This window comes from Aotus nancymaae, unplaced genomic scaffold (assembly GCF_030222135.1).
Source record: "Aotus nancymaae isolate 86718 unplaced genomic scaffold, 86718_ANA_hifiasm-v0.15.2.pri h1tg000003l, whole genome shotgun sequence".
Taxonomy (NCBI): domain Eukaryota; kingdom Metazoa; phylum Chordata; class Mammalia; order Primates; family Aotidae; genus Aotus; species Aotus nancymaae.
In genome coordinates this window covers 34794737-34817954 of record NW_026988414.1, presented here as the reverse complement: position 1 = coordinate 34817954, position 23218 = coordinate 34794737, and the positions used below count along the sequence as shown (strand labels likewise).

Sequence of the window (23218 nt, the reverse complement as noted above, 5' to 3'; positions counted from 1 at the left end):
AGGCCTTCCCAGGGGACAAGTCCTGGGGCTGGAGAGTGAGAAGGCCCTTTCCCATCATCTGTTAAAGGGGCTTTTGTGGCAGTGAGCTAAAACCTGGAGCTGGGGCCATGGCACAAACATCGCCACCAGCATCTACCCCTCCCTGGCCTCCCAGTAGCCTGGATCTCTCACTGGGGTTCCGGCTGAATGACAGCAGCCCTCATGGCAACCAATCATGGGACATATGGTCTTGGACTGGGGGGTTGGGAGAAGGAAAGAGGTGAAGCAGGGTCTTACCCAAGCACCTACTTTGCAGAGCCCTCCATGCAGGGGAGAGCCCTGAAGCGGGATAGACAAGATGGGGCCACATATCCTGGAGCCCCTTTCTAAAGAGCTTGCACTTGAACTTATGGATGGAGATAATCAGAGAATGGGCTTTAGAGACCTCTCTGACTGCAGGTGGAGGGTGGGTTTGGGGTCAGTCCTGAAGGTGGAAAGACCAGTCAGAGAAAGGTGATGGAGGCTGACCCCCTCAATGACGAGAGGATGTAGGAGCTTGATTACTTGTGGAAGTGAGTCAGGGAGGACTGCTGTGTGATGTACTGATTTCTGGCTTGGAGGAGGGTGATGTCTCCATTGGGATGGGCACAGAAGGGGATAGGTCAGGGAGCATGGGACCATCCTACACTTCTCCACAATGCCTCCCTGCTGCTAATTTTCTGGTTGTCAGTAATAGAGAGGATATAACTCAGCAGGCATCCTGGCCTGTGGGGCTGCCAGTGCCAAAGGACAGCAGAGTGGCCTGGCAAGGGAAGGGGACTGAGCTGGAAGTGAGGTTCTAGGCTTAGTTTTGCCACAGGTTCAGAAGACTGAGGGACCAGATGAATTATAAGTCACTTTCACTCCTGACATCTTGGCACTCCACTGGTTAAAATCAGGATTGGGGGATTTCTGCCAATATAAATCTCTACAGTCGATGTTCTGACACAGAAGGTGAGCAGAGAGGCACGGAGCACAGACCATGATTGTGGAGGGGGCCCAAGCTCTTTGGCACAACCTAAAAAGCTCTCTTGGACCTGGCTGCTTGTCCAGCCTCAAGTCCACCAACCTCTTCACCTGACTGATTCCACTTACCCTCCCAAGGTCACCTCATTCAGGAAGCCTTCCTGGACCTCACCCCTCCTAAGACTCACCTTGATCTTAGCATCCTAATTGCGTGTCTGGTGAGCCCCCTGAGGGTAGGAGCTGTACCATGTGCCCCTTACCCCATGCCTAGCCCAGTTACCGTCAACACAACAGGTGCTCAATAAGTGATTAAATGAAGAAACTTAATGAGCTGCTGTTTTGCTTTATCGGTTTTCATACCAGATAAATTGGATAACAACTAGTAACGTCCTAGTCAACACTGTAATTCCCCACTGAAATAATTTATACATTTCCTGGCAAGCTTAATAATATAGCCATATATCTTAGAGAGAACAGGTGGTGATGAGTGACAGGCTTAATTAGGCAAATCATTTCATCTAAAATACAAATATACGAACTCCAAGTGCAGTGATTCGGCAGCTTAAGAAAAAAAATGTTAAGAACAAAAGCTCCAAACACAACTGCTCTCATTCCTTCTAATTAAGTTTCTCCTTAATCTGCAATTTTACATGGCAATTCTTTTAATTTAGTGATTTTTCTGCAAAAGATAAAGACACAATCCCTCAAAAGAATATCTGCATTTAGAGAAAAAATATGCTACCCCCGTGAGTCATTAAAATGACAGAATCTAATTAATTCCACCGATGGGCAATTAAAAATGGAAGTCGGAATCCGAAGGAGGAAAGTGAGACTAAGAGCTGGGCAAGATGAGGCGCTGGGAGTTCTTCTGACTTTGGTTCTGATGATGGGGACCAGACCCTGGTGGTTGATGGGAGAGAGCGCCTGGTCAATGTCCTCCAGAACCCAGCCAGCCAGCCACCCTCATCTTGCCCCAAATCTCTTTCCAAAAGTTCTGGCACAGTAACTGGACTCATTTCTTGAGACCCAGCTGAAGTGCCCTGCTTCTGGGAAGCTTTCCCAGCCCTCCCATCTGGATTGATCCCCTTTCTGCTTGTATTACAGATTTTTTACCAATCAGTCCTGAAGTGTGGTCACTGCCAACGACGGAAGACAGCATCAAGACATATAGCTCTATCCCTTTTACTGGCCTTGCCATGCAGGCAATAGGTGAGGAACAGAGGTCCAGAGGAAGGGTAGGAGGAACTCCTCCAGGGTCTCAAAGCCAAATAGCAGGGCAAGGGTTGCGCCCAGGACTGCAGTCTGCGGGGTCAGCCTCATCCCACCCTTGGGTCTTCCTTCCCCACAAGAACACCTGAGGGCTGCTGGTTTGGCAGGAGCCGGGTCTCACTCGTCTGGCCTCCCTGCTGTACACTTCCTACCTCTAGGCCTAGAGTTACCACCCTTCTGCTCCATCTGAACGACATCTAGAAAAGGTCTGGCACAGATGCCACCTCCTCTACAAAGCTTACCCTGATCCCACCTGCAGGGAACCATCATCTCTGTCTCAGTGGCTCCCAGTCCTTAGTACGTCTCCTGTACCTCAAGGGGCATCCACACCACTCTTTCTAGTCAGCCTGGGTGCTATGGGGACAGCACCTGGGATTTATTCTTCTTTGCTCTCTCCAGTCTCTTGTCCGCCCCTAACTCACAGAAGTACCTTTTGTGGAGAAGGTGCTTGGATGAGATAAATGTGTTCCTTCAGGGTGGATCTCTTTCCACTGTCCTGTCCACTGTTCAGAGCTGGCCAGAGAGCAACCTCCAAAAAGCCAATGGACCTCTAAAGCGTAGCTCTCCTAGGCTTGCAAACCCTCCCTTGCTCCCTAGTGCCCCAGGACAAAGGGCAAATTCACTCTGGCGCTCAAGATCCTCTGAATTTGATGTAATAATGCATCTTCCCCTACAAAACCCTTGTGGGTTCCACACCCACCCTTAGGTTCCAATCAGAAAGGACAGCCAGTCCTCAGATCTATCATTTGCTTTTTTTTGTCTTTAGGGCTTTGCTTTGGCTAAGTCTACCCTCTAGAATTCCTTTACTTCACTATTTCTGTCTGCAAAGACCCCAGCTATTCTTCAAAGCTCAGCTCCAAGGTTACCTCCTAGAGTAGGTTTTGCCTTAGACCCCCAGGTAGAATTCCTTTCTCCTCCTCTGAGCTCCAAATCTGCACCACTGTCCTGGCACTGGCCTTATAGCACTGAGGCATAGAGATGTCTTCTCAGAACCAGACACTTTGCAGAGATGGGGCCTTGTGCCTCGGTCTCCTAGGAGTCTCCCCATGGCCGATCTGCAGCTAGCTCTAATGAACGGCCCATGGCTGAAACCCACCCAGGGAATGGAGGGGCTGCGGCAGCTTAACACCACGGATGAGGAATCAGGAAGACCTAGGTTCGAATCCTGTCTCTGTCATTACTGAGTATCTTGGGGTCTGTTTCTTAAACTTCTTTGAGCCTTCGCTGTCTCATCTGCAAACCAGGGCTGACGACACCTATACTGTGAAGGATTCTGGAGGTGGCAATAGATGATGTACCAAGGTCCAGGCAGGCCCTCTGTAAGCAGGAGACCCCGACCCACTGTCACATGTATGCTCTGATACAATGCCTGTATCAGAAACCACCTCTTTGTCTATGACTCCTGCTGAAATTCCGGAGTCAGAAGCTCCGAGAGGACAGGGCATTTCATTCTGTTTTGTTCAAGGCTAAATCCCCAATACCTAAAATGGTGCCTCATGTACAGTAGATACTCAATATCTGTTGGAGGAACGAATCTGTACCCTGCTCAGCAGGACTATAAACCTTCCATTCATCAGCCAATAAAGGAAACTCAGGAGCTGGACTCCCTCCTCAAGTGATTTTGGAACAGTTTTGAAAAATGGCTTCATCTTTTTTTTTTTTTTTTTTTTTTAAGAGACAGGGTCTCACTGTGTCACTCAGGATGGAGTGAAGTAGCATGATCACAGCTCACTGTAATCTCCAACTCTTGGGCTCAAGCCATCCTCCTGCCTCAGCCTCCCGAGCAGTTGGGATTACAGGTGCATGCTACCATGGTGGGCTAAGTTTTTTTTAAAAAAGTTTGTAGAGGTGGCATCTCAATATCTTACCCAGGCTGGTCTTGAACCCCTGGCCTCAAGTGATCCTCCTACCTCAGTCTCCCAAAATACTGGGATTACAGGAAGGATCCACCATGCCTGGCCCAGTTTACCCTTTATTTAGTGATTCCTGTGCATGGGCAGGCACCATGGAGGACTTAAAGTCCATGTTCTCCTCTAGTCATTGTGGCAAACCTATGAGGTCAGTGCTATTACTGCCCATGTTTTGTGTTTTTTTTTTTTTGTATATATTTATTATACTTTAAGTTCTGGGGTACATGTGCAGATTGTGCAGGTTTGTTACATAAGTATACAGGTGCCATGGTGGTGGTTTGCTACATTCATCTCCCCATTGCCTACATTAGGTAGTTCTCCTAATGCTATCCCTCCCCACTCCGCCTACCCCCTGCTATTCCTTCCTTAGCCCCCTACCCCCAGGCCCTGATGTGTGATGTTCCCTTCCCTGTGTCCATGTGCTTTCATTGTTCAACACCCACTTATGAATGAGAACATGCAGTGTTTGGTTTTCTGTTCTGTGTCAGTTTGCTGAGAATAATGGTTTCCAGTTTCATCCATGTCCCTGCAAAGGACATGAATTCATTCTTTTTACGGCTGCATAGTATTCCATGGTGTATATGTGCCACATTTTCTTTATCCAGTCTATCATTGATGGGTACTGCACATGTTTTTACAAGTGAGGATGGTCAGGTAACTTGCCCAGGCCAATAGGAACAGGTTGCTATGACAGGCAGTGGGTCCCAGCACTAGCCCTTGAGCTCTCTGCTTTGGGACAGCAGTCCTGGGCAGCCCCCTACCCAGGAGTGCCTTTTCCTGCGGAGGTGCGATGAGAGAAGAGTTGACAATCTGCCAGACATCCTCTTGCCCTCACCACTGATCAAGGGTGCGGGCAGTGGCCCCTGGGGATAGGGGGTCATTCAAAGAGAACTGGAACGGAGCAACAGGCCCCAGAGAAGACTGGCATGGTTCTCCAAGTTCAGACTGTCTGGCTGTTTCTTTCTGGCCTGAAGTCTATGACCCTCTTAGTTCTCCAGTGTAAGATGGAGTTTAAGCAGAGGCAATAAAGGTTAGAATGATGAAAAACAAGGCACCGTGTGCAGACTGACTAGCAAGGAGCTCTCAGCCACCACAGGCTTCATGAGCCCTTCTATGGGTGAGCTGGAATGAACATGGGCCACATTTGTAAACTATACGTGGCTCACAGGAGGGGCTTGAAGACTGTTTCGGGCCTGGTATTGGTTCATGAATGTTCTAGTACTCTATAAAAACAAGGTACAGAGGCAGAATCAAGGTGCCTGAGGCCTTGCACACAGTCCCTGCAGGGGTTCCTGCACAGTGCCAACAGCTAGGCTGGGGCTCTGAGGTGTTGGTGAGGGGGAAAGGTGGGTGAGAGTGGGGAGAGCTGGGGTGGACAGCACAGAAGGGGCTGCTGCCAAGGTAGTTGTGTGACCCCAGGAAGAGGCAAGGAAGGGAGATGATGCACTGGTTTAGGAGGTGGGGTGGACGACATGACCCCTGGAGTCTGTGAAAATGCCATCAACTTTCTCAACAATGTACTAACACCTGTAGATGACTGAAACTCTGTTCCCATGACAACAGGCCTCTGCTGTTTCAGCTTTCTAAACAATGTACTACATCTGACTCTCAGCAACACACAGCAAAACAAGTATTAGAATTCTCAAACAAGTATTAGAATTCCCATTTTATAGATGACACAACTGAGGCCCAGACACATGAGGCCCCTTCTTCCCTCCAGTTCAAGAGCGAGTCTTGCTCACCCACCTACCCCACCCACCCAGTGAGTATAGGCTCCTTCCAGGTACCTGTAGGACAACGAGTGGCTCAGCAAATGTTTGATTTGTATTTCCAGGATCACCAACAAGAGGCCTCTGTGTTCGCCTCGAAAAGACACATACAGGCCTCAGGGTATTGTGCTGCCACTTGTTAAGGGAGGTGCCTGAGAACAGAGGTCCTCATTGTGAGGAGAGGCGGCCCACCACTCACCACAAAGCAGGCAATCAGGAAGGCTGTGAGGCAGGTGCCAGGATGTCGCCTGGGTTCCAGGAACACCGCACATACATGTCCAAGTCTGGATGGGATGGCGGGCCTGGCAGAAGGGATGTGCCTTTCTCCTCTTATTTGTGACATCCCCAGAGAAAACATGAACGTCATTATTGGGAGCAAAGACCCCACCATAAGGGCTGCTGCTTGGCTACAGGAAATCTAAAGATAAAGTCTGATGAAGATGATTAAATAACCCAAATGCAGAGGCCTCTATGGCTGCCAAAGCAAGCCATCTTTACTGTTATAACTCATTATACAGATGGGAAATGGAGGGCTGGAAAAGGGACTGACTCACCCAAAGTCAACAGCTAGATATGAACTTGGACTTGAATCCAGGTCTCCTGAATCCTGGAGGACCCTAACAAGTTCAGCATAAATCCTGTGTGCAATGCAATACAGTCTCAAAAACAACTGTAGTAACCACAGTGATACATCTGTGAGTACTCACTGTGCCCCCAACTCTCAGAGCACAGTACCACCCCCACTGTACAGATGAGGAAACAGACAACTTGCCCCAGGTCATCCTGCTAGCAAGTGACAGCACAGGACTTTAAATCCAGATACATCTGGCCCCAGCACCTGAGTTCCTTCCTGAGTTCTAGGCCAGGCTCATCTGTCAAACATACCTGGGACCTACATGTCTGATATGGTAAGTCTCCTGAAACTTTCACCTGCAGACTCTCACAGACATTTATTTAGAATCCTAGAGCCTGGGAAAGTGACTTTTTCCCCATCCACAAGCCCAAGAACCTGCAAGGGGCCAGATGGGCATTTGTGGAAACGAGTCTCCTTGTCCATAAGACCAAAAGCCCCAGCCCCACTGTGTATATTTCTCTGTTGCCCAACGTGGATGGCTGTGAGGGAGGCCAGGAGAGACAGGGAGTGGGAGCTTGGGGGACAAGCCAGGTACTGGCCACAAACATGGTTTGCTAGGGCTGCCTGCCCCCAATCAGCACACCAGTCTCCGAGCCTGTAGTGTGGCATCTTGATTCATAGCCAATCCTCAGATAGCCAGGAACATGCTGTCCACTTCTCCCTGGGGGTTGAGACCAGAGGTGGCAGCCACAGCAGTCAACTGCTATTCACAAATGCCCTCCCCTGCCTCACCTGGTGAGGAGGCAGATAAACACAGAGCACACAAGAAAGACATAAAAACACACCATCTGTGTGTGGGCAGGCCACAAGATTTACCGGTATTCTACTGCTCCTAAGAGAACACGGGATTGGTTTTCCTGAGACCTGATTTATTCAAATACTTTTTTTTTTCGAGATGGAGTCTCGCTCTGTTGCCCAGGCTGGAGTAAGTGGCGTGATCTCGGTTCACTGCAACCTCCGCCTCCGGGGTTCAAGTGATTCTCCTGCCTCAGCCTCCCAAGTAGCTGGGATTACAGGTGCCTGTCACCACACCCAGCTAATTTTGTATTTTGGGGCCAGGGGTATCTGGATTTAAAGTCCTGTGCTGTTACTTGCTGGCAGGATGACCTGGGGCAAGCTGTCTGTTTCCTAATCTGTACAGTGGGGGTGGTACTGTGCACTGAGAGTTGGGGGCACAGCAAGTGCTCATAGATGTATCACTGTGGTTACTACGGCTGTTTTTGAGACTGTATTGCACTGCATACAGGATTTATGTTGAACTTGTAAGGGGCCTCCAGGATTCAGGAGACCTGGATTCAAGTAGAGACGGGGTTTCACCATGTTGGCCAGGCTGGTCTCAAACTCCTGACCTCCGGTGATCTAACCGCCTCAGATTCCCAAAGTACTGGGACTACAGGTGTGAGCCACAATGCTCACTTGCAGGTTTACATTGTGTAAACCTGATTTACTCGAATATCTGACCGCTCACTGTGTGCCAGGCACAGATCACAAGTGTGAACAAGACAGGCAGGGTCTCTGACCTCAGGGAACTTAAAAATCTCCATCCACATGAAGATCTCTGAGCTGCCAAACAGAAGAACAAAGGTATTCTATCAAATCTTTGTTTTTTTTCCACTGAGTAGACAAAGACACTTGGAGGAATATTTCTATTGATGTAATTAGCAGATGAACCAAAGCTATTAAACATTGATGTTTTTCTTTGCTTTTTTTAGATTACTAAACGAATCCATTCATACGTCAAATAGAAAAACCAACTGGAAAAACCTGTCCCTCAGTAACACATTAGCCAAAGGAAGCAAGTGATTCCACATCTCTCACTGAAACCCTCCTTTCCTGGGCAGACCTGCTGTTCACACGTGTTAAACATTAATTACAACTGTTACTCATTACATAGCAAAAAGCATTTGGTACAAACACAATTGTTAATTTCCTCAGGCTCAAGGCATTCTGGGAAGCTATGCAGGGGACAGAAAGCATCATGGGAGCCTGAGGGGAGTCAGTTTGGAAGAGACAGTATTCTCCTGGCTAGGACAGGTGGTGGTGGCTGGGTCTAAGACCCCTGAGGAACCCTCTGCAGACGCGGGGGCCCTGTTTATTCTGAGCACATGAAGAGGAGTCACATAGCTCGGTGGGAATACCAAGTGCGGAGCAGTGCCCTACACACAAGGGTGGAGTTAAACCAGCTTCAGAGCAACTGTGTTTATTGGGGGACAGTAACAAGTCACAAAGGCAACATGGTATGGGTACAACTGCTTCTGCCTTGTACTGGTGTGCAAAGGAATGTCCAGCCTGACCCCAGCCACACGAAGAATATCAACGCAGCAGTGGAGAGAACAAGTTATCTGCAGTCAGACTGGCCCGAGTTCACAGCTGTGTGACTGTGGGCAAGCTGCCTACCCTCTCTGAGCTTCGGTACTGTCATCTGAATGACGACAATGAAGTGACCCCTACCTTGCAAGGCTTTGTAGGGTTAACCCATGCCAGGTTTATAATTATTGCTCAATAAATGTTAATTTCCTGTCCCTGGTTCCTCCCCACACTTCCTTACCTTAATAGGACTATTTTAAATTAGCTGGTTTAGCTGGCTCTGAGATGATTCACAGCTGTTTAGGAAACAGACCTACCTGGACCTTACTTTCCCTTTCTTTGCCCTTTTAGCCTCATTTGATGAGGCTTTGAAGGTGTCAAAACTCAAGAGGGAGGCTGGCTAAGGGGTGACACCACAGCGTAAGCACCCCACACGCTGACAGTGACAAGTGTGTATCTAGCTGTTTCAGAATAAGCCAGTATACTCCAGAATAGAGTGCAGTAGGAGCACCGAGGAGGCGAAGGAACTGGTTGTGTCAGGGAAGGCTTCCTGGAGGAGGTGCCTTCCCCTCCCTGACTCTACCCCCACCCCACAGCTAAGACAAAGCTTGTACTCTGTAGACTCTAAGTTCTCAAAGTGGGGTCTCCAGATGGCAGCATCAGCATCACCTGGGAACTTGTTAGAAATGCAAACTCCCGTCACCCCAGATCTACTGAATCATGAACTCTGGGAGTGAAACCCAGCAATCTGTATAACACTTCCTCCAGGTGATTCTAAGATGTGCAAGTTTAAGACTCACTGCTCCAGGCAAACCAAGCAATCCATAGACATGTCGACGTAGGATGGGAAGGCGCAGAGCTTACCATATCTTTTCATTCAGATCTTTTGCCTTTATTTAATTATCACAGAGATCCAGTGTGACAAGATGACCATCCCCATTTTACAGATGAATAAACTAAGGCTCAGGGAGACTGAACAGTTGGTCTCAGGTCCCGAAGCAGTAAAGGGTGGAGGTGGCATGTGAACTTGGGACTGTCTGACTCCTCCCACTGCCCTATGGGACCCAACATGCAAGACACTGTCCTAAACTTCTAGGGCAGAGAAATCGCCAAGGAGCTAGTGGGGAAGACAGATAAGTACCTGAAATAAGTATGCTGAGCACTTTTTGAGTCGTGTGTCTGTCTTTTATCTTTGCTGGGAGGCAGACCTGGCTGAGCCCAGGACACCGCCTGAAGAGTAACTTTCATGGAGACAAAGCTTCAGATGGCGAGTTGAAAATGAAATGACTTAGTTTCTCAAGAAGGTCTGAAAGGTGCCCTTCACACACCCTGCTGCCATCTGGCTCCTCCATCAAGCTCAAGAGTGGCAGTTACTTACTTCTCAGACACAAGTGCAAATTATTAAAGACATAGCCGTTACTCTACTCACTGGGTTAAAAGGAAATGCTGGCCATTCCTCTGTGCATGGCCTGACTGACTCTGCCTTGAGGTCTCCAGCTATTCCCTTCTCCACTCTGAGCCTTAGTTTCTCCAGAAGGGTAGGGAGAGTGGGACTCTATGGTATGTGGACTCCTCTCTGTGCTGAGGGCCCCTCTCATGTGGCAGAACATGGCCAACCTATGGGATGGCGCTGGTTCCCGCCCAATCCAATGAAGGCATGAACCTCCAGGACCCAGTCCCCTACAGAATCTCTGGCTGGAACCATTTCAGATGGGAAGCCACCACCCAGTAACATATCCCAGTGTAGATGTGGCAGAAATTAGTGCAAGTGAGATGAAGGGTATGCAACACTTCTTGAGGGCCATGGGAGGATGAGCTCCAACCACGTTTCCTGCAGCATCCTGGATCACACCAGGGAGGCCAGGCATTTGACTGGTTTAGGGCAAGGGCTCTGGAGTCAGAGCTGGCAGGTTCAAAGTCCAGTTCTGCTGCTGACTAGCCACGGGCTAGGCCCCCGGCCAAGTTATTTCTTCTCATGGGACCTTAGCCTCCTTATCTGTAAAAGGAGAAAACTAACCTCCCAGAGGGCGATTGTGAGGATGGAATTAGACAATGCACACAGAAAGTGCTCAGTAAATACTAGCAATGACAGCACTAGCACTTTCCTGATGTGATACCCATCAAGCCTCACCAAGACCCCTCTGAAGTGGGAACTACTGATCTCACTTCCCAGGTGAGGAAACTGAGACTCCCAGGACAGGTTCATTCTCAGTCCTCACACTGGTCCTTCAGAGATGTGAAGACACCAAATCCATGCCACCCCCACCCGGGTCTGCTTCTACCAGCTATCCACCACAGCTCCTTGGTCCCTGCCTGTGGGCCCCTCCCTACGTGACCACTTTCTGCTCCGGCTCCATTTGTCCATCTTGCAATCTGTGCCACAAAGCCTAGCAGCCAGGTAGACCTGCCACACCAACCTGCACCACCCCCAGACACCATGACATCATCTGAAGGGGACAAGGGTCCCCTTCCCAACATTGAGCAGGGAGGGCCACGTAGGCCTTGTGTCAGCCCAAGCTGCATCTGGGGTGGGTGGGTTGGGACAGAGCAAGAAGGCCATTTCTAGACCCACCTGCCGGCCTTGCAATTTGTTGGTCACTGTGAAGACTCCCGGGGTGATTCAAAGTAGACCAGGAACAGAGTCTAGCCCACTCTGGAAGACAGGTGTCTCTGCTGGCTGGGAAGGGGGCTGGTTGTTTGATGGAGGTCACACCACCTCTCTGTGTAGGCAGAGCTCCAGCCCCAGCCCACTCCCTGCAGCCAGTAGCTAGTGGTGGAACCTGACTGGGCATTTGTCTGATTGGGATCCGATAAATGGGAGTGGGAGTCTGGTGAGGCCACAGTCAGTTTCCTGGAGGAGAGCAGGCAACGAACACCCAGGGCTCCTCAGACAGCTCCAAGTATTTCTCACCAACAACTCCCTGAATCCCTAATTAAATTCCACATTAGCCATTCTCAGAGAAGGGGTAACTTTCATTCCTAAGAAGTTGAGGTCACTTCACACACTATAAAAGCTGCTTTCATGACAACTGCGAAGTGATAACTAAGCGTTCCCGTGGCGGCAGCACCAGCCTGATGAGATGGAAAGGGAGGCGCTAACTTCCACAAACACTGCCTGAGAAGGGCGCTCTGGTGGAGAATGCTGAGGCACTGCCTGAGGTGCCTCTTTTCACAAACGCAATTTGGGACAGCACTTTGAAAGCTGGAAAGCACTTCTGCTTCATAGATGGATGAAGTTAATTCAGCCATCTTCCCCTCTCCTTGTCTCTGACCAGCATGCTGGGGTTCTGATGAAATGAAGCCTGGATGCATCCCCAGAGCTGGCTGCAGACCAAACTCCCACGACACACCCTCCGTCAGAGCCCTGCCTCACTCAAGCTGCTGCTTGCAAACCGCCAGTGCTGGGAAGCTCATTACACACATTGCTGTCTAACCAAAATTCTTACCCTTCACCTGGGTCCTATATCCCTGTGACTCCCCCTCTTGACAGGCCCAGGTCTGTCCCTTAGGGGCCCCCATACTCTACACCCTTTGGAAATTTGAAAGCATCAATCCCATTCCCAGACCAAGTTTCCCCATCCAGGCCAAGCCTGCAGAATCAGCAAATATAAGGGGTGAAAGGAGAGGGTAATGATTTTGCCCAGCCAACTCCATCCCATACAGCTCTTCCTCCAGCTATGGATCCTGCACCCCAGGCTCCTAAGACTCAGCGCAGAGAGTCCCAAGAGTCAAGAAAAAACTGCGTAGGGCATTTCCAACAGGTACTATGCTAAGGATGGGGCCCGGCCAAGCGCTGCCTTACCCACTGACCACACCAACGAGTACACGCACTCGCACACATGCAGGTGGACGTACACTGTCACATGCACACACACCACTGACTCAGGTACTCAGGTGGGGGTCCTCACCATCAATCCCCGGCAGCTGTACTTCTGGGCTTACCCATGGGACTGTGATGACACATCAGCAATCCAACCAGGCTGCTTCAACTCGTCCTCATCACCTGAGAGGTGGCCCATCCACCTCTCCACTTTCCCTCCAGCGACAGCAAACAATGAGGATGCTTCTTGCCTGCCCACACTGCACCTGATAGACTCTGTCCACAGACACAGGGAGAGAAGGCTGGTGTCCACAGAACCTCTCCAGCCCCTGGTGAGATGGCCTCCTCCTTCTCTGTCCCAGGAGGCAGAACTGAGCCAAAAACTGCTTAGGAAAAACACAGCAGTGCCCGCCCTGGAGCAGGACCCACAGAAGCTGGTGACCGGATGAGACACAGACTTGGATGTGATTCTGTGTCTATCTTCTATCAATAGCCCAATAACTCAGATTGCTCAAGACACCTATGATGGCAACTCCGCCACACAAAACCCAGGCCAAAATGGATACTTGTAGGCTCAGAAACTCATTCTAATGAGACAGCTCTATCTGAGACCTTTAAGAACTCTTCTAATTGAACTCTTTGTGAACAAGCCTTCTAAACTCTATTAGAACAGTTTAACCCTTTTAGAACAGGAGTCCTAAAACCACCTTTGGGCAGAAACGGGGAAGTTCTGGCCTGAGAGTTTTCTTGAAAGATGATATCCTATAGGGGAAGTACTTCTCACTTTCACAAATCACGTGAGATCTTGTTAAAACAGATTCTGACTCTGTAGGCCTGGGATGGGACCTCAGACCCTGCATTTCTAACCAGCTCCAGGTGATGCCAATGCTGCTGGTTCAGGGACCACACTTTGAGTAACAAGATGCCAGACTAGACCAGAGCATCAAAGGCAAGGGTAGCCCCTTAGTGGCCCGCAGATGGTCAGTCCAGGGGAGGGTGAGGTCCCACACCTGCCTGTGGTGCTACACTATAATGTGAGCCCTCGGTGTCTGGGAAAGTTGCCACATGAGCCTTTTTAGCCCTTTAATCAAACTCGTGTTTGCAAAGAGCAAGCTCCTGGGTGGCCCCAGTTCCTCCCACACCCAGAGAAACACAGCCCCTGATCAGCCATGCCCAGGGGACAGTCCTTGGATTCCTTTGGTTCAAGAGAATAGGGGAGGCTGTAAAATGCAGAGGGGAGACCTGGGTGGACCCAGGACCTCCAGCCACAGGATGACTCTTGTCTTTGGCTTTCAGCCAGGGGCTGGGGCTACAGAAAGGTGATGAGACAGGCTGTCCTTGATGAGCTCACAGCCTGGCAGGCGAGACCAACACCTACAGAACTAACCCTGATGTGGTGTGAGAAATGGTCCTGTAGTGATGTGTGCAGGAAACTCGACAGGCCCAGAGGCAGCAGGAGTCTGTGGGGTGCATGGCTGAGTACCCAGGTGGGCTTGGAGAGATGGTTATGTGTAAGCTGGGCCTCAAAGGAGGCACAGGATTGTTCCAGATAAGACAAGCAGGGAAGGGCATTTTAGTTAGAAAAATGGGATTTGTGCAGGGCATGCTATATCCAAGGAACTGTGAGTAATATGTACTGAAATGGCTACAACAGCAATTAAGGGGCCTGGGATAAGGGCAGGGCAGAGGCCTCACTGTTCAGGATTAGAAAGGGAGGAAGAGTCTAGTTGTATGTGAAAAAAAGGGAGATTTAAGGCAAAATAAATTTTAAACAAATGAAAAAGTTTCCCTTTATGACTGTCAATGTGGTAGGAATTAAATGTTACTCAAAATTACACGCCTAAACTCTCAGATATGTAAAAACTGTTTGGCATCTGGCTTTTCACCTCTTAATTAGACATAAGCATTTCTCTAGGTAGTTACGAACTCTTGATAAACATCACTTTTTAGTGGCTGCACAATAAATATTCCACCATATAGATGCACAGAAATCCAATCCCCAATGCTGAAACATTTGGGTTGCTCTCAATTTTCCATGATTATAAACAATGCCTTTTCTGAATTTATCATAACTTTGGCATCATAACTTCTAAGGAGTGGGATTAGAATACAAAGGTATGAGCTTAGGTTTATGAGTTAGGATGCATGTGCCCAAGATCACTTTTCAAAAGGACTGTGGGAGAGGAGTTCTAGAATTGTGACCGATACCCACATTCTAGAAAAGCAGTCTTTGAGTCAGGAGGAAGGGGACACTCAAGTCACTCAAGGAGCTCTTGGCCAGGGGACAGTCATCCGGGAGGGGCTGGGCTCTGCCCATCGCCTGTGCTCTGTTAGCGGGTACACGCTGAAGCTGGGATAGGAGGCACAGAGGCCCTGTGAGCTGTGCAGGCCTAGCTCAGCTCCCAGGGGTGGATGGGGTCACTGAGCCCGCTCAGGCCCAACAGGAGCTGCTGTGCACACTGGTTTCCTCTTACTTTCTCAGAAAGTTCCTTCTGAAAACTGAAATCTTGGCTTCAGTGAGCCAGGGCATTATCAATAAGTAGGCTCAAGACAGCCAGACAATGAGAGCATCTGAGCTGTCCGTCTCTGAAGAGTGCGGAGGCTGGACACTGAGACCCCGGAAGCCAGGCCCAGAATTTCTCCTTGGCCTGGTCTCCCTTCCCTCACCTCTCCCTTTCCTCTGCAGCCGATATCTTTGAGGGTACTGAGAAAAAGGACCACCCAGCTGGATTATTAAACAGCCCTGGAGTTTGTCCTGAGTGCAGGCTGGGACCAAAGTGAGTGCTGAGCACGGCTTAGCAGCTGCATCCTGAGTGGGGTCAGGGCTCCTTACCTGCCAAGGCTGGGATAGTGACCCGGTTCCACTCCCAAGGCTGGTCGTACTCATCGGCGGGCCTGTCATCATCCTGGGGCAGCTTGCTCTCCCGCAGTCGGGGGCTGACTGTGCTCTCTGAGTCTGAGTCAACACTTTGGCCTTCGGGTTCGTAAGGGGTGTCATATAACTGGATACCTTTATGCTGGGACCGGACACTCTCCTGCCTCTGAAATTCTGCAGACAAAAAGGAAGGAAGCAGAGATGAAATGGATGTTGCAGTATGTGCTTCCTCATCTGGATTCCCACCCAGAAGCACCACAAACTCAGAGCTGCCAGCAGGGAGGTGAGGATGACACAGAGACAGGCCCCTGTCTGGGTTTTACCCACCCTACCAACCCCCAATGCCGGGTCTCTGCTCTTCCTGAGCCAGGCTGGCTCACAGGCTCACAGACCTAATGACAGCCCTGCCTCCATCCACTTGTGAATCTCAGTCTTAAGAGGCAGAGCCCAGATGTGAACATGATGCTCCAGGTGTGTCCTGACACCTGCCCAGAACACGCAGAGCTTCTGACCCCTTGCTTCATAGACAAGCTGGGGTCTTTCCCTCTAGGGCAGTTCCTTGCCCTCTTTGAACTTTCAGTCCTCATCTATACAGGAGAAGACTGGGCCATGCAGTTCCCACCAGCTCACACACGCATTTAAAAGAACCAATAAGAGCCTCCCCAAGGAGACCAGAGGCCACTTTTCTCCACTGCAAAGCCCGAGTGACCCCTTTCCTTTTCTTCTAACTCCCCCAGAGCATCTTCTAAACAGACTGAACTTATCTAGGGATTGGAGAGGCTGTCCAGCTTCACTTCTGAATAAAGAAAGAAAGCTCTTATCTTCTAAAGAAGATGCTAAGGCCTGGCACCGGTGTGGGCTGATGGGTGATTGCCTGTCTAGATGCGGTCTCAGACAGGAGGTGCTCATTTTGGCTGCTGCTCAGTCCTGGGAGGCCAGTGGTGGCTGGAAAGATGGATGCTAGGATGCTAAAATCAGGCACTTCCTGGTCAAACAGGGAAACTTGACCTGCTGTTTGATCATGGATACTATGTGCATGGCCCAAGTGGGGAATGTGGGGAAGGTTTACCATGGAGGTTGCTCTCAGGAAGCCCACTGTTCCCAGCAGACACAACATGTGCCTAACTTACCATCATGCTTGGTGGCGAGAGGGGCTCAGTGCAGGGCTGGGAGTGGCAGGGTGGAAGGGAAGGGAGATGGAATTTGAACTGTCAGCTCTGACAAGTGGAAACACGAGAGGGGCAGTTTCCTGGTGGTAGGACCAGGGCAAGCCAATGCAATGAGACTGGAAAGAATGTGCTCGCTGCCTACTTTATTTTTTATTGTGGTAAAATACATGTAATAACATTGACTCTCTTCTATTCCTATTCCTATTCTATTCTATTCTATTCTATTCCGAGATGAAGTCTCACTCTGTCACCCAGGCTGGAGTGCAGTGGTGCAATCTCAGCTCTCTGCAACCTTTACCTCCTGGGTTCATGCAATTCTCATGTCTCAGTCTCTCGAGTAGCTGGGATCACAAATGTGCATCACCATGCCCGGCTAATTTTTGTCTTTTTAGTGGAGATGGGGTTTGCCATGTTGGCCAGGCTGGCCTCAAACTCCTGACCTCATATGATCTGCCTGCCTCAGCCTCCCAAAGTGCTGGGATTAGAGATGTGAGCCACTGCCCCCAGCCAACACTGACGATTTTAGCCACGATTTATGTACAATTCAGTCGCATTAGGTACATTCACACTTTTGGCAATCTTTGCCACCATCTATCTCTAGAACTTTTTCGTCTTCTCAAACTGAAACCCTGTACCCATTAAACACCAACTCCCTATTATCCCTCCCCAGGCCCCACAATTACCCTTCTACTTTCTGTCTCTATGAATGTGATCGCTCTAGGCACATCCTGAATAACGTGGAATCATTCAGTTTCATAGTGTTTTCAAAGTTCTTCCATGTTGCAGCATGTGTCTGAGTTTCTTTTTCAGGCTAATAGTCCTTCATTATGAATATTCACTGTCATTGTTGTCTGGAGCACCAGGTCCAAGGAGGTGAGGGAGTAGAGGTGAGGCTTGATGCAAAAGGGGTTGAGGACTATAAGCGAGCTCAATGCTCTCTTCAGGACTTCCCAAAATCAGAGTTCTGATGGCATAAAGATATGGCAGAAGCCACAGGAGTTATGTTCCTTGAAGAGCAGCTGATAAAACACACACAAATGACATCAGCCCTTCCGAGCAAAAGAGCTGCTTTCAGACTGGGCTCTATGATCCAGGGCAGCTCATGTGGACACACGCCCTGATGAAACAGAAGCCAAGGATGCTATGCCCATGATCGTTAGTGTTTACATGAATTAACTTTATGCTAGTATTTCCCAAACTTTATTTAGTCATGTGACTTCATGACCTGCGCCATTTCTGCATACCACTTGGGTGGTAGTAGTAACTGGGTGGTTACTTATCATTTTTATTTATCTTGCCTCATTTTTTAGATAAAATAAATTCATTTAAAAAGGAGACTTTAGATCACCATCCCATGAGCCATCATTCTTTGCCAAAAATAGATACTAAGCAGAATGAATGAGAACCACCAAGGTAGGTGCTGATGCCTGCTGGGAGGCTGAGTGTGGGGCTTGCTTTCTCTGCTGAGAGGGGAGATGTGCAAGTGTTGGAGAACTGGTGGGAAATGCAATCAGCAAACAGACACTTTCTCTGGCAAATATGAATAATTTTCTCTCTCTGGAAAGAGAAAGAATAAAAAGGGAAAAACCTCCTCACCATGTAGTTCTCAGGACACCTAATATCACATCTATGAAAGAATGTCCCATACTTTGGCAAACACAGCTTTTACTGGGTCCCATGAGTAAACTGGGATCATTTATTAGTTTTGAGGATGATGCTTCCTTTTTTACAGAGGGAGAAACAGGAAAAGAGAAGGGAAAAGCTATAGAGTGGTAGGCCTTTGTCACTTTAAGGTGAGGACCAACTGTTAAGAATGGTGGACAACTTTGTAAATCACTAAATCTACTAAACTATCTGATCTGCTACTTATTGCTTTGTAGGGTCCTCATCACCTCCATTCGTCTTCCTCAGTTCTGAGAGTGAAGTCTAGCCTCCTGTCTGCAGAATTCCGGGGGCTGAGGATATGGCAGCCAAGAAGGCACTGACCTGGGAAAACTATCTTCCTCTTCACCCTCCTTCACAAAAGCAGGACTAACAACCACCCCATATACTCTATAGATGATGAAGCACTTTTCATGCAATTTGGCATTTAATCTAAAGGAACCACAAACAGTTCACAGATGTACTTCCCATTGGCCCCCAATAACCAGGAGTGCTTTTGCTCACTCTCGCTACAAGATACTCAGTGAACGTGGTGGGATAAATGAAAGAGAACTGACAGCCAGAAACCACTATTTACTCCCAAATTCCAGATACTTTATGAAAGTCCCTGACAGCAGTGATAAAGGATCTGGGACAATATGCCAAATGCATAGTTTAGTGTTACACAATATTCAGAAGAGACGGATATTCTACATAAATACCAGTCTTAAAGGAAAACATGTGCAGTAAACTGATTAGCTATTAAATCAGAGGGACTTGTGCACACACCTCTCATGCAGGATTTACTGGTCCAGAAGCATCTGCGCCTTACCAAAGCTGGGCGAGTAATGGCATGCAGTTAGGGCAGGGGATGTTATAATAGTAAAATTAAAACAAGCCCCCCTCCCCGCCAATCTTACACAGTGAATTCAAATTTTCATTACGGCCCCAACAATAGGGAACAGTTAAGTAAATTATGGCATGTTAACTGGATGGAATATTAAGTAGCCATTAAAATGATAAATCTGAAGATTATGTAGTGACATGGAAAAGCATGCATGAAATTAATTATGCTTAGCTAAAAAGTAAAATACAAGATTTTTATGAGTGGAGGGCAAAGCATAATGCAGGCTTTCTAAACAAGTCTCAGGCAATGTGAGCAGGACCCCACAGGGAATTCTGCTCCTTGCCTGGGCACTGGTTAATACTGACATCACACATTAGGCCTCTAATATCCACACTCTGAAGACAGCAACGTTGTAGTACAGATATCCACAATACCAAGAGCTGAAAAACCTAATACAGGAAGGTAAACGGCTACTGTGTAGAGGAGAAGGGATTACTGCATAATTATTTTTGAAAGTTGTTTTAAATAATGAATAAAGACACTAGTGCAGAAAAAATGTAATTAGACGAGGAACACATGAAAGCAAATAGGATTTTAAGCCACATGAGAGTAAATATGATTTTAAGCAGGTTGGGCTTCTAGGAGCTGTGTGTGTTTAGGAAGCCCTTTCCCTGAGAAAAATGCTCATTTGGGAGCATCTTCTCTCCCGGGAGAGGTTCACCAACAGCCCCAGGAAACCGAAGGCCCTTGTGCCAGGCCAGCTCGCCAGATGTTGCTGTCTCCTGCCTGCCTATCAGGCCTGTCCTCCTTATTAACTGGGCCAATCCATGACAGTCCAGAGACCAATCTCACAGGGGAGTCTGTGACCATATGTTTTCAGTCAAAAGCTATCTGGACATCACCATCTATACATTCATGCAAAATGACCTTTAATATTAGGTGGCAGGCTGTAATTTCATGCTTCTTAGGTAGAAAGCAGAAACATTAACAGGCTGGGGGTTTCTGTTGACCTCCGAAGCAGAAAGGTTTGTAAGTGGAACTACATATATAGAATGAACAGAAGAATAAAGCACTTTCTTTAGAATCAGAGAATGTTAGAACTGAAAGGGACCCTAAGAACTTGCCTGGGCCTGTTCACCAGGAGGGCTAGGCGGGTGTGCTGACCACAGACTGCGGCCGTGGTGGGGCCTGCCCATGGGAATTTGGAGAAGGCAAGGGCTGGGCTCGAAGAGAGCAGGTGATAATCCTAAGTGGATCTGATGAGGGTTTAAAAGATTGCCCAGTCCACAAGCAACAAGCTATACTTGCTCCAGTGTTCACCAACTTTGTGCCTCCCTGAAAAAAACAAACAAACAAAAAAACCCTCACCAAAGTTGGGTGCAGTGGTTCACACCTCTAACCCCAGCACTTTGGGAAGCCAAGGTGGGCAGATCACTTGAGGTCATGAGTTCAAGACCAGTCTGGCCAATATGGTGAAACCCAACCTCTAACACAAAAATTAGCCAGGCATGGTGGCAGTCGCCTGTTAAAATTTTTTGGTTTCCCAATGCATATAAAGTTATATTTATACTATACTGTAGTTTATTAAATGTGCAATACCACTGTCTTAAAAAAGTAATACCTTAATTTAAAAAATATTTTATTGCCAAAAACTGCTTACAATCATCTGAGCCTTCAGTGAGTCATCTTTTTGCTGGTGCAGGGTCTTGCTTTGACGTTGATGGCTGCTGACTGATCAGGGTGGTAGTTCCTGAAAGCTGGGGTGGCTGTGGAAATTTTTTTTCATGCCCCTTCCCTCAAAACTATGGAAATTTCTTAAAATGAGATAAAATTTGCCACATAGATTGACTCTTCTTTTCAGGAAAAATTTCTCTGTAGCAAAACGCTGTTTGGTAACATTTTACCCACAGTAGAACTTCTTTCAAAATTGGAGTCAATCTTTTTAAACTCTGCTGCTGCTTTATCAACGAAGTTTATGTACTATTCTAAATCCTATGTTGTCATTTAAATAATGTTCCCAGCATCTTAACCAGGAACAGATTCCATCTCAAAACACTTTCTTTGCTCATCCATAAGAAGTAACTCCTTGTTTGTTCAAGTTTGATCCTGAAATTCCAGCAATTCAGTCACATCTTCAGACTTCATTTGTCATTGTAGTTCTCTTGTTATTTTCATCACATTTGCAGTTACTTCCTCCACTGAAGTCCCGAACCTCTCAAAGTCATCTGTGAGGATTGGAATCTTCTTCCAAACTCCTGTTAATGTGGCTATTTTAACCTCCTTTCATGAATCAATGTTCTTAATGGCTTCTAGAATAGTAAATCTTCTCCAGAAGGTTTTCAATTTACTTTGCCCAGGTCCATCAGAGGAATCACTATCTATGGCAGCTGTAGCCTTATGAGATGTATTTCTTAAATAATAAGACTTCAAAGTTGAAATTACTCCTTGATCCATGGGCTGCGGAATGGATGTTGTGTTAGCAAGCATGAAAACAATATTCATCTCCCTATACATCTCCAGCAGACCTCTTGGGTGACCAGGAGCAGTGTCAATAAGCAGTAATATTTTCAAAGGAATCTTTTTTTCCTGAACAGTCAGTCTCAAAAGTGGGCTTAAAATATTCAGTAAACCATGCTGTAAACAGAGGAACTGTCATCCAGGCTTTATTGTTCCATTCACAGGGCAAGAGCAGAGTAGATGTAGGATAATTCTCAAGATCCCTACGATTTTCAGAATGGCAAATGGGCAATGGCTTCAACTTACAGTCACCAGCTGCATTAGTCTCTAAGAAGAGAAGCAGCCTGTCCTTTGAAGCCAGGCATTGACTTTTCCTCTATGGCTCTGAAAGTCCTAGATAGCATCTCTTCCAATAGAAGGCTGCTTTGTCAACACTGAAAATCTGTTGTTTTGCCTAACCACCTTCATCAGTGATCTTAGCCAGATCTTCTGGATAACTTGCTGCAGCTTCTACATCAGCACTTGCTGCTTCACTTTGCACTTCCATGTTATGGAGATAGCTTATTTCCTTAAACCTCATGAACCAACCTCTGTTAGCTTTTCTGAAGCTTTCTCCACTCTCTTAGCCTTCATAGAATTGAAGAATTAGGGCCTTGCTCCAGATTAGGCTTTGATTTAAGAGAATTTGTGGCTGGTTTGAGCTTCTTTCCAGACCAAACTTTCTCCACATTGGCAATAAGGCTGTTCTGCTTTCTTATCAATTGTGTATTTACAGGAGTAACACTTTTAATTTCCTTCAACAACTTTTCCTTTGCATCCACAACCTGGCTAACTATTTGGTGCAAGAGGCCTAGCCTTTGGCTGATCTCGGTTTTTGACATGCCTTCCCCACTAGGCCAAAAATTTCTAAGGTTTTGGTTTAAAGTGAGAGATGTGTGACTCTTCCTTTCCTTTGAAAATGTAGAGGCCATTGTTGAGTTATTAATAGGCCTAATTTCAACATTCTTGTGTTTTATGAGGCCCAAGGAGAGGGAAAGAGAGGAATGGCCAGTCGGTGGAGCAGTCAGAACACACATAACGTTTACGAAGTTCACCATCTTATGTGGGTGCACTTTGTGGTGCCCCAAAACAATTACAATAGAAACATCTAAATAGTAAAATAGTAACATATGGTGATCACAGGTCACCAAAACAGGTATAATAATAGTAAAAAAGGTTTGAAATGTTATGAGAATTACCAAAACGGGACACAGAGACACAAAGTGAGCCCATGCTGTTAGAAAAATGATGCTGACAGACTTACTTGACAGAAGGTTGCTAAAAACCTTCATTTAATAAAAAAAATGCAATACCTGCAAACCACAGTGAAGCAATGTGCAATATAAAATGACGTATGCCTAAACATTTCATTATGGAGAGTCTCAAATATATATTTTCAAAGAAGACGGGCTAGGCGTGGTGGCTCACCTGAGAACAAGGCCTTCATGAAGCCCTTCGTAGGAGAGGCAGAGCTCCAAACAGGGACAGACACAGCTC

The 23218-nt window shown here is 47.6% G+C and overlaps 1 protein-coding gene across 1 annotated transcript in view; it reads right to left on the bottom strand.

Moving 5' to 3' along the window:
• SHB (SH2 domain containing adaptor protein B) overlaps positions 1-23218 on the bottom strand; it is a 139340-nt gene that overhangs the window by 39580 nt on the left and 76542 nt on the right. Inside the window, exon 3 of the mRNA XM_012463408.3 lies at positions 15527-15742. Coding sequence (XP_012318831.2) covers positions 15527-15742 — 216 coding nt within the window. The remainder of the gene's footprint in view (positions 1-15526; positions 15743-23218) is intronic.